General features: G+C 34.8%; 1 protein-coding gene across 8 annotated transcripts in view; it reads right to left on the reverse strand.

Moving 5' to 3' along the window:
- The window catches only part of LOC143054464 (uncharacterized), a 286,121-nt gene that overhangs the window by 8,466 nt on the left and 265,091 nt on the right, over window positions 1-12,564 (reverse strand). For 5 of the 8 annotated variants that reach the window (XM_076227482.1, XM_076227480.1, XM_076227479.1 and 2 more), the window contains one exon: window positions 7,581-7,810. The exons of the other annotated variants lie outside the window; for them this stretch is intronic. In XM_076227482.1, coding sequence (XP_076083597.1) covers window positions 7,581-7,810 — 230 coding nt within the window. The remainder of the gene's footprint in view (window positions 1-7,580; window positions 7,811-12,564) is intronic. 8 annotated transcript variants of the gene reach the window in all.

Genomic DNA, 12,564 nt, shown 5'->3' on the forward strand with positions numbered 1-12,564 from the left:
TGTCGCTCACCTTGGTCTATGTGAATATTAAACAAAGGAAGCAGGTGGATTAATGACAAAATTGTGTTTAGGTGATGGTGATGTGTTTGTACATCTTACTTTACTGAACATCCTTGCTGCTTACAATTATTACTATCTATAATGAACTTGGCCTAGTAGTTTCTGTGGAAAATGTTAGTAAAAATTTACAAATTTTATGAAAATTGGTTAAAATTGACTATAAAGGACAATAACTCCTTAGGGGGTCAATTGACCATTTTGGTCATGTTGACTTATTTGTAAATCTTACTTTGCTGAACATTATTGCTGTTCACAGTTTATCTCTATCTATAATAATATTCACGATAATAACCAAAAACAGCAAAATTTCCTTAAAATTACCAATTCAGGAGCAGCAACCCAACAACAGGTTGTTTGATTCATCTGAAAAGTTTAGAGCTGATAGATCTTGACCTAATAAACAAATTTACCTATTGTCAGATTTTCTCTAAATGCTTTGGTTTTGGAGTTATAAGCCAAAAACTGCATTTTACCCCTATGTTCTATTTTTAGCCATGGCGGCCATCTTGGTTGGTATGCCGGGTCACGCCACACAATTTTCAAACTACATACCCCAAAGATGATTGTGGCCAAGTTTGGATTAATTTGGCCCAGCAGTTTCAGAGGAGATGATTTTTGTAAAAGATATATAAAATTTAAGAAAAATGGTTAAAAATTGACCTTAAAGGGAAATAACTCCTAAAGGGGTCAACTGACCATTTTGATCATGTTGACTTATTTGTAAATCTTACTTTGCTGAACATGATGGCAGTTTACAGTTTATCTCTATCTATAATAATATTCAAGATAATAACCAAAAACAGCAAAATTTCCCTAAAATTACCAATTCAGGGGCAGCAAGCCAACAACGGATTGTCTGATTCATCTGAAAAGTTCTGGACTGATAGATCTTGACCTGATTAACAATTTTACCACTGTCAGATTTTCTCTAAATGCTTTGGTTTCTGAGTTATAAGCCAAAAACTGCATTTTACCCCTATGTTCTATGTTTAGCCATGGCGGCCATCTTGGTAAGTTTGGAGGGTCACGCCACACATTTTTCAAACAACATAGCCCAAAGATGATTTTGGCCATGTTTGGATTAATTTGGCCAAGCAGTTTCAGAGGAGAAGATTTTTGTAAAAGATATATAAAATTTACGAAAAATGGTTCAAAATTGACCTAAAAGGGAAATTACTCCTAAAGGGGTCAACTAATCATTGGTTGGCCGGGTGACGCCACACATTTTTTAAACCAGATATTCCAATAATGATTGTGGCCAAGTTTGGTAGAATTTGGCCCATTTGTTTCAGACAAGAAGATTTTTGTAAAAGTTAACGACGACGACGACGTACGTCACAGACGCCAAGTGATGAGAAAAGCTCACTTGGCCCTTTAACACAATAGTCGTGTACGGCGGGAATTATTAAATTAAAAAAAAAAAAAATATCAACGAGGGATCTTTACTGTATCGTATGCCCTTGAGAGCTGTCTGTCAAACTGTATCAGAGGAGTAGCATTAGTTAGAGTCATTAGCAATAGGCTACACAAGGTGTCAGTGTATTACAATAGTCTAATAAAATGCTCTGCTGGGCACAGCTTGATACGACCAAAGAGGTCTAACCCTGAACAGTTGGGGCAAGTATGGACACAACATTTTATCTTGGTACAGCTCTGAATTTGGATTGTGATTAAATATTTGACACAGCATAGGTTTCTGACACAGAATGAATGTTGTCAAAGAACTTATTTTTTTTTAATTTACCTATTATGGTCCAATATCCAAAATCTAAATACATGATTAGATCCAACATCATCAAAGAATCCCAAGAATTCAATTTTTGATGAAATCAAACAAAGTTTAATTTTGAACTTTTTTTACCTCAATGTGGACCAATTTGATAATGGGGCCCAAAAATCAAAAATCTAAATACATGGTTAGATTCAGCATACCAAAGAACCCCATATATTCAATTTTTGTTGAAATCAAACAAACCCTGATTTGGAGCAACTTGAAAACTCGGCCCATAATAAAAAATCTAAATACATGTTAATTGTTTAGATTCAGTATATCAAAGAACCCCAAGAATTAAACTTTTGTTAAAATCAAACTAAGTTCAATTTTGGACCCTTTGGACCTAAATGTATGTTATGTATCTGTATTGTATGGTCGTATGTGTTTTGTAGTTTAGTCGTGAGAGTTGTGTCCCTTTGTATGATGATGATGCTGTTTTGTCATGTGATGTTATCTGGCTCTTTGAAATAAACGTGCTATGGAAATAGATGTGTTTTTATTGCTCTTAAGCAAAATATAACTTTAGCGGCATGGGGAGGCAAGTATATGTCCCCCCATGTACGTAATATGGTGGAGGACTTAAAAACGACCCCTTTATATGTGTATTTTATGTGAGCTGTCCCCAAGATGAAGAACAAACTTTTTAAAGTCTAGACTACGAGGCTGGCGGCGCCATTATTAATTTATATGACCATGTTGCCGAAATGTTGAACTTTTCGTTTTAAATTAGTGGAGTATAGCAGTACCATTGCATTTGACACTGGAACCGATTTTTGGATGGATGTATTTAATTTGGATTTAGTTATTATTCAGAAGTCACCAAAGGAGTTTTTCGTCGACAAAAGAAAACGGTAAAATTCAAGGAACTGTTTTTAAACAACATTATATACATGCATATCAAAATAAATATCGGAAGTATTTCGCAATTATTTATAATTATCATTTGAACTTTGATTTTCATTTGGACTGTTGGACGCGATCGAAATTTCTACACAAACAATTAAATTTTAACCGCAATTTGGCGTTGGTCAGTCTGACATCAAGAAATGCAGCTGTGTATGTTTATGTGTGTAGAGAACTGTAGCATGTGTCATGTGACGTCCCGACCTTTCATCTTGCAGTACTTTGAAATGATAATTGCTTAGTAATTGGCATTATCTTTAGACTAATCAGCTTGACCTATATGTGTGTATTAAGGATTTAACAGAGAAATAGTGTTGCAGTTTTGAACTATTTAAATTATACTACAGACGGTACGTGTGAGATTTATCTCGTCGTACATGTCGTACGCTACCCAGCTACAAGGAAAACACCGACTTTAATTATGAATTCAATTTTGTCTCAACAATTTTTATATGAATTATCTGGTGTTTGTGTATTGTTTATACATTAAATTTCTGTTAACAGTTGGACTGATTTGATAGCGGATTGTCAGTAGCGGTGAGATAATAGTCATAAATAAAACCTCGGTTGATATTGACATTTCTGGAGCTATTCATTTGTTTCATCTTTATTTTATTTTGTGAGTGTGATGTATCAGAGATTGAACACGTTAGAGAGGGAGAATTAGTCGTATTTTCTTTTGACTGCATATGTAACTTATGAAGTGGTTCATTGATGTAATATTTACTATTTTTAAGAGTTAAAGGTCTCTGATGATTATCTATCAATGTGTTGTATACAGCTACATTTATGACAATATTCTGGTATTTTCCATTTAGATTGAGTAAATGTATTAAATGCATATTTTTTTTATGTTGAATGAACGTAATGCATGCATAAGGTCCTAAGGGGGAGATCGAGATGCCAGACGTTCGGATTTTTCTGCATTGTTGATACTGGTGTGTGTGGATGCTAGATTGAGAACTGGTCAGCCACGAATATTCAGTTAATATAAATGTATTAACAAAGATTATTTGGAAAATTGTTACTCTTAATATATGGAAGTAATTACATAGTTTGAATTTATTATAGTGCATTTTTTCATCTCCTTGAAATTGTATATGGATAAAACACATACACCATTGTGGTTAAAATTTGGGAAATTTTCTTTTGTGGGGCGGGATGTTATGTATCTGTATTGTATGGTCGTATGTGTTTTGTAGTTTAGTCGTGAGAGTTGTGTCCCTTTGTATGAAAATGATGCTGTTTTGTCATGTGATGTTATCTGGCTCTTTGAAATAAACGTGCTATGGAAATAGATGTGTTTTTATTGCTCTTAAGCAAATATAACTTTAGCGGCATTGAGAGGCAAGTATATGTCCCCCCATGTACGTAATATGTAGACCAATTTGAAAATTGGACAATACTGTGCAATTGAATATTTCTTGCTATTGCCCAATACTGTGCAATTTAAAATTTCTTGCTATTGCGGAATACTGTGCAATTGAAGATTTCTTGCTACTGCGCAATATTGTGCAGTTGAAGATTTCTTGCTATTAGGCAATACTAGGCAATTGAAAATTTCTTGCTATTGCACAATTCAATAATATAATAATTTTAACATCCTGTTTGGTGTGTAACTCCTGCCATATCATTATTATTTGCTTTTAAATATAAATAAGAAAAAACCAGCTTAAAATGGAAAATTTCAAAGAAAAAAAAAAGGAAAAAAAAAATCCCCCCCCCCCAATTTTTTGAACCCCTTCATGATTCATCACCCCAAACTTAATCCCAGCCTTCCCTTTGTGGTATGGTAACTTGCAGTACAATTTCAGAGAGAACCATACACTTGAACACAAGTTATTGTCTGGAAACTAGAAAAATGCTTGTTATTTTGGCCCCAAATTCCTTAACCTATAGGGTAATTACCCCCAAACTCAAACCCAGCTTTTCCTGTGTGATATGGAACCTTGTAGTACAATTTCAGAAAGTTCCATACACTTACACACAAGTTATTGTCCTGCAACTAAAAAAATGCTTGTTTTTTGCCCCTTTTTGGCCACTAATTCCTAAAATTTTGAGGCAACTACCCCAAAAATCCATCCAGCATTCCCTTTGAGATATGGAACCTTGTGGTACAATGTCAGAGGGATCCATACACTAACACACAAGTGATTGTCTGGAATTTACAAAAATGCTTATTTTTGGCCCCTTTTTGGCTGTTGGTACCATAACCCCCAAAAGCAATCCCAGCCTTCCGCAGGGGTAAAGTTTAAAGTCATATGAAACGAGTGAGTGGTGAAAAATAATGTTTTTCCAATTCTTGAACCAATGCATGTATATGTTTATTTTATATATATATTGTATTATATATTTTTTTCTCTCTGTCTGTTATGATTTAACAAATATGGCTGCTCATTAAATGCCGTGTTTTGAAGCCGAAGTTTACCGATTGTCACCTTATAGTAAATAAATAACAAAAAGCATGGGTATTGAGCACGTGTTTAACATGTACAATCAGATAATTGTTTATTTTAATGACAGATTCATGCGTATTGCGATCACCGGATTTTTACGAGGAGGGTTACGCTCAGGTCACTATGCATACGGAAAATATGTCGGCGAATTGCTTCCTGGAAGCAAGCAATTAAAAATAAGTAAACTTCTTCTAAATGTGGACAAATTAAAGAATTTTCCTCAGAAAAAAGTATATGTACAAAAGTTTTATAATGAAAACTATTTATTTAGTTATAAAAAACAGATGCATATTTTTTTTTAATTTGAGGTTTCATATGACTTTAACTTATAAAGGGCAGTAGCCACCGGGGTTACTAGAATTGAAAATCAGTTAGCCCAGACATAAAGTTAGTAGCCCATTTGTTTTTACTATCACCGTTGAAGCCCGGGAAGCGAGATGAACTTGCTAGGGGGGTTTGAAATTTTAGACTCAAAACCCTGCATTCTGAGCATACCTGGAGGTGATTTAGATGCTTGGGAAAATGTTATATTTTTTTCTAATTTTTGTAGATGACCAATCAAATTTAATTTAAAAAAAATCATTTACAAAATAGAAATCTTCATGCCCTGTGTACATATCTTTTTAAGACAACTAAAGAATTTTCTGTCCTTGAATACATTTTTCTTGGGGAAAAACAAATATGCATCTAACAGTTACATGGTAACATGTTAAATTATGCTTGCCATTGGCGGATGGGCGACCGATAAGTTTTATCCCTGTAAGTTCCTTTTGTGGTATTTAACCTTATAGTTAAATTTCATAAAGACCCATCAGTTAAACTTATGTTATAGTGCGAAAAGCAATGTGTCTTCGGACGACAACGACTACGACGATACGACAATGACGACGCCAATGTCAATACCAATATACGACGGCAAAAAATGTTTGCAGTCGTATAAAAATGGTCAAAGTTCCATAACTCCTATCAAAATCATCCAATCAACATGTCGGCATAATATGGCAAACTACACATAACTGCGAACAATCCTACCAAGCATGAAAGTTTTTTATTGAATAGTCACAGAGGAGTACTGTTCACAATGAGGCATTGTGTTACAGTTGTCTAAAAAGGTCAAAGTCCAGGTTTCAAAACTCCCATAAAAAATCAAATCAAACAGACAGTACAATATGGTCAATGGAATATGCTAACAAATAATCCTACCAAGTATGCAAGCTATCTGTCAAACGGTCTCTGAGTATTGTGAATGGATGGACGGACAGACAGACAGTACAGTATGGTCAAGGGAATATAATACTAGTAACAAATAATCCTACTATGTAATGCAAGCTATCTGTCAAACGGTCTCCGAGTATTGTGAATGAATGGCCAGAGAGACAGTATAGTAGACTGTGAAAGTACTTTAATTCGTGGGTATCAATTTTCGTGGATTGAGCAATATTTGCATGTTCGTTGGTTTTTTAATTCGTGGATTTTTGTTTTCTAAAAAAAAAAAAAATTAAAGCCTTTAGAAACGAAGGTTACAAATGTCTTGAATGGTAGAAATTGAAAAGTAAAATTGACCCCTGTACATTGAAGTGACAACACTAATTTATTAACCCATGATAAAGTGATCAACATATTAAAGACCATCAAAGGTGTTAATTAGGCCAAAAATATGTCACCTAAAGAAAATAGTAACATAAAAAAATGCTATAAGCGTATCTTAAATTTTGAAATAATTCTTATCAAAATCAAGCCCAGCATGAAATTATTATTTCCCATATGTACAAGCACTATGAGGATATGAAATGAATACTTTATCATACTAGCATATCAATACCAGAAATCTGACTTTCATTTATCAAAAATATTTTTTATGAGAATTAAAAGATCAAAAGTTGTACAGTTTAGGTTATTAAAGATTAAATTAGTATAATCCTGCATGTGGTTGTAGTTCTGTGACTGCTATTGATTAGTATTCTCAGCTTTGGCGTTATTTAATATATTCTCAAGATTATATCAGTAGTCAAACCTACTGATGGGGATCTTTCTATGTCTTGATTTGGACAATGGTTGTTTTATTTCGTTGGACACTTAAATTCGTGGATAAAGTCATCCACGAAAACCATGAAAATTGGTACCCCACGAATAAAAGTACTGTCACAGTTGTCAAGGAAATATGATAGCAAATAATCCTACCAAGTATGCAAGTTATCTGTCAAACGGTCTCTGAGTATTGTGAATGGATGGACGGACAGACAGTTACAGTATGGTCAAGATCTAGAGAATATGATAACAAATAATTTTTGCAGTCGTATAAAAACACTGAAATGTTTTAAAAATGACATCATTGTCCAAAATGTCAAATATAAATGAAAGAATCAATATTATAGAAACACAGTTACCTCTGATATATCTCTCCATGCTGTATTGAAATAAGTAGTTTCTATTGTATTACTATCATGATGAGCTAGTTTATTCCTGTACCATTTTATCCTGGCTAGATCAGATCCTGGAGTTATCTCCCCTGGTAGTGGCAGACTGTCAAATCCATTGACTGGAGGATTGATAGATGTTAAGTTTCTGATTAAACAGATCATCAAAGTTACATCAAATGTTTTGGAATCCGGAACCCCTGTAACATCAAAAGCAACAGAAGTGTATCACTTATAATCCTAAAATCAGTGTTAAAAGGTGTTATGCTGGAGTATTTCACTCACCATTCTTAAATTTACGTAAAACTAATTACAGATAAAATATTACTATAAAAATACTGACAAAATTATTATATCTTTGAAATAATCAATAATTTCATTTAAATGTATAAGAGGACAAGGTTTTTTTAATTTGTAGCCTGTTTACAGAATTTTTGTGTGAAAGATTTGAGTCAGTCAGTAGGATTTTTTAGACATAAATATGAATAAAATTACTGTGTACTTCAGCTTTATTACAATATTTATGTTCTCCCATTTTTGTCATCATTCTTTATGTTATGGGGACAATCATTTATTCTCCGTTGTTTTAAACATACAAGGCATGTCATCCTCATATAAGTTCGTAGAAGGGGGATTATGCTCATTTACAATCAGGACATAAATGGTCATTACAGTATGAGCGAAAAATAAACATATTGCACAACAAATACAGTTTACCACTCGGGAAGCAGACCCGTCCAATGTGAAAGACGAGATATTGGTTTCGTCTTTTTTGCCAGTTAACCCCTCTTTTGATATATCTAAATGAATGAAAAATTTTCGTACAACCTATGAAACAAGAAAATTTCAAATAGTTCGTGGTAATCTTCTGTTATTTTTTATTCAAAGTCTTTATCATTAGGACGGGACCGTTTTATAAGTATTTAAGAATGAAACAGCTTAACAATTTAAAAGTAAACCATTATAGGTCTATGTACGGCCTTCAACACGAAGCATTGGCTCACACCGAACAATAAGCTATAAAGGGCAATCTGTCGACACCTGTATCTTGGCATTGCACAAGGTTGTATTTTTCTCTGACTGTTTATGACATCTTTACACTAAATCCATTGGATGTTGGATGTGTAATGATTGATAATTTAGTCTTAGATACATGATTTCTTATTACTTGTTACTGGCTTTGAACTAGCTGTCAGTAACTGCAAGTACTCTCAGATCTGTACTTTGTCTTTTTGTTGTTGGGATGTACAAGTACCACGTCCACTTGTTTTTGTTAGATGTATTTCTATTTGTATCCATCGGCTGAGTTAAGCCTTTTTCAACTGATCTTTATAGTTCGTTCTTATGTTGTACTATTACACCACTTAGTCTAGTCAATTTAGTGAACAACCTGGAACTAATTGCAACACAAAGTTTTTCTTTGAAAATCAAGTCTGTTACTATCTATGAACAACATACTAAAATTATACAAAACAAGAAGTAATTGTAACAGGATGCTGTTACGAAGTCTCCCAAACAAAGCTCCCATAACTCGCCATTTATATGGTCCAATGTTCATTTGATTTGATTTTTTTGTCCAATACAAGAATATATATGGCTTACGGGTGGGGATCTCCACCATTTACAAGTATTCAAACAGGTGGGGGTGGTGGTAACCCCCAGAGACTTTACCTACATTTCATTTGATTTGTTTTATTGTCCCATACAAGAATATATGTGGTTTAGGGGTGGGGATGTTGACCGTTTACAAGTTTTCAAACAAGAGGGGGTGGGGTGACCCCCTCGGGACTTCTCTTTTATTTCATTTCATTTGTTTTATTGTCCCCTACAAGAATAAATATGGTTTAGGGGTAGGGATCTGGACCATTTACAAGATAATAGCACATTCTCAAATTGAACAGGGTGGGGGCAACCCCCAGGAACTTCCCTTTAATTTCATTTGATTAGCTTTATTGTCCCATACAAGTATATATATGGTTTAGGGGTGGGGATGTTGACCGTTTGCAAAGTTTTCAAACAAGAGGGGGTGGGGTGACTCCCTCGGGACTTCCCTTTTATTTCATTTCATTTGTTTTATTGTCCCCTACAAGAATATATATGGTTTAGGTGTGGGGATCTGGACCGTTTACAAGATAATAGTACATTCTCAAATTGAACGGGGTGAGTTGACCCCCAGGAACTTCCATTTAATTTCATTTGATTAGTTTTATTGTCCCATACAAGAATATATATGGTTTAGGGGTGGGGATGTTGACCGTTTACAAGTTTTCAAACAAGAGGGGGTGGGGTGAGCCCCTAGGGACATCACTTTTATTTCATTTCATTTGTTTTATTGTCCCCTACAAGAATATATATGGTTTAGGGGTGGGGATCTGGACTGTTTACAAGATAATAGCACATTCTCAAATTAAACAGGGCGGGGATGACCCCCGGGGACTTCCCTTTAATTTCATTTGATTTGTTTTATCGTCCCATTCAAGAATATATATGGTTTAGGGGTGGGGATCTGGACCGTTTACAAGATAAAAGCATATTCTCAAATTGAAGGGGGTGGGGATGACCCCCCAGGGACTCCCCCTATATTTCATGTGATTTGTTTTATTGTCCTATAATCATTTCTGAAGACTGCATGTATCTATCACTTACAGTTTTTAAGTTATATTCATTTGAAAATTTTAGAAAATAAAATCCCATAGGGTTCTATAGTAAACCCCTCCCTCCTTTCTACCCCCAAAAATACCCCTTAATAGACCCCAATGCACAAACGAAACATAGATGGCTCACCTAGACATATTAGTCTAACATATTGTAAAATCCTAAGTAAATCTGACAAGCCGTTTAGGAGAACCGCTGCGGACAAGTTCATTTTTAAAGTGGCGGAAGAAGAAGAAGAGGAAGAGGAAGAATAATAAAAATAACTAGATTTGTAATTGCTAGCAATAACGGATGGCACCCTCGTCCCCCCAGTGCCAGGCGAGCGGCAGCCATTTTGAAAATTTCAAAGTCAAAGAGTGCATCTACACATGCAAGTCATCATTTTTGTAAAATTTCATTAAGTTTGGAGCATTTTGAAATTTTGGACAATTTTGCTGTTTCCATGGTTACGGCGGCCATTTTGGAAATTCCAACTTCAAAATGCAACTCCGCACATGTCAGTCACTATTCCTGTAAAGTTTCATGCAGTTTGCAGCATTTTGATTTTTTTTGGAAATTTTTAACATTTGTCATGCAACCATGGTTACAGTAGATAATTCCAAAATTCTAAAAGCAGACATCTTATTGCCACATGTCATGTTATATATCAATGCAGTTTCATTTACTTTGTTCCAATACTCTCTGAGAAAATGCAGTTTTTATGCATTTTTCCATAGGGTCAATGCAAAACTTGGCCCCAGTTTCCATGACAACGGCGGCCATTTTGGATTATCAAAATATTGTTTTGACATCTAAGCGTACCGGGTAACATTTTTATAAAGTTTCATCCAGCTGAGTGTTATAACGAAAGAGTTAGAATTTTTGATATTTTAGCTGTTTCCATGGTAACGGCAGCCATTTTGAAAATTCCAAAGTCAAATTGGAAATCAGCACATGTCAGATACCATTCCTGTGGAGTTTCTTCCAGTTTGGAACACTTTGATTTTTTTCGCATTTTTGCTGTTTCCATGGAAACGGCGGCCATCTTTTACCATTCCATACCAAGGTGCACAACTTTACATGGGGGTCCTCATTATAGTAAAGTTCCATCAACATTGGTCCATAGGATTCCGAGAAACACGACGGACAAAATGTGTGGAAGAAGAATAAGAACTAGAATTGCCATTGCAAGCAATAGCGGATGTCACCCTTCCCCTATTGCCACTAAGCGGCATCCATTTGAAAACAATTTAACAGTGAATGCAGATCAACGCATTGCGATATATCTTTCTGTAAATTTTCAGGACATTCAGAGCATTTTAGAAGATTTCACATTTTTGCTGTTTCCATGGCAACGGCAGCCATTTTGAAAATTCCGAAATGCAAAAGTCTCATCTTTACATGCCAGTTAACAATAACATTAAGTTTCATGAAGTTTGGAGCATTTTGGAAATATTTGACATTTCTGCAGTTTCCATAGCAACAGTGGCCATTTTGGAAATTCCAACTTCAAAAGTCTGATGCAGACTTGACAGTTAACAAATATATTAAGTTTCATCAATTTTGGAGCATTTTGAAATTTTTGACATTTTGGCTGGTTACTATGGTAACAGATACCATTCCAAATTTCTAATGGCAGATACCACATTGGTATATGGGAAGGAACATACCATCAAAGTTTCAATGGATTTGACCTACCATTTTATGAAAGTAAATGCCACTTTAAGGTTTTTGAAGCATTTTGACCATTTTTGACTTGTTTCCATGGTAACGGCAGACATTTTCGAAATTCCAACGCCAAATTCCACATCTACCAATGTTGCTCATCGTTACTGTGGAGTTTTATTAAATTTGGAGCATTTTGATATTTTGGAAATTTTTGGTGTAGTTTCCATGGCAACATGATAGTTCCAATGATTGCCAAAATCATCCAAAACCAGTATATGCCCGCCACCTACATTGTATCAAAATATTATGATTCTAAGTTAAAGCAACTCCAAATAATTCCTTAAAACCAAAATCTGGAATTTTTCACAATTGTTCCGTTTCCATGGTAACGGCAGCCATTTTTCATGGTCTTAGACCCTACTGCAACCCGAAATTTGGTGTTCCTCAATATAGTTAACTATCATTAAGATTGGTTCCATTGGCTAAGAGAAAACTGCCGGACAAAATAGGTGGAAGTATAATAATAACTAGAATTGCCATTGCAAGCAATAGCGGATGTCACCCTTCCCGCAATGGCCACTAAGCGGCAGCCATTTCAAAATTGTTTAACAGTGAATGCACATATATATATGCATTGCAGTACATCTTTCTG

Source organism: Mytilus galloprovincialis, chromosome 12 (assembly GCF_965363235.1).
Source record: "Mytilus galloprovincialis chromosome 12, xbMytGall1.hap1.1, whole genome shotgun sequence".
NCBI lineage: Eukaryota > Metazoa > Mollusca > Bivalvia > Mytilida > Mytilidae > Mytilus > Mytilus galloprovincialis.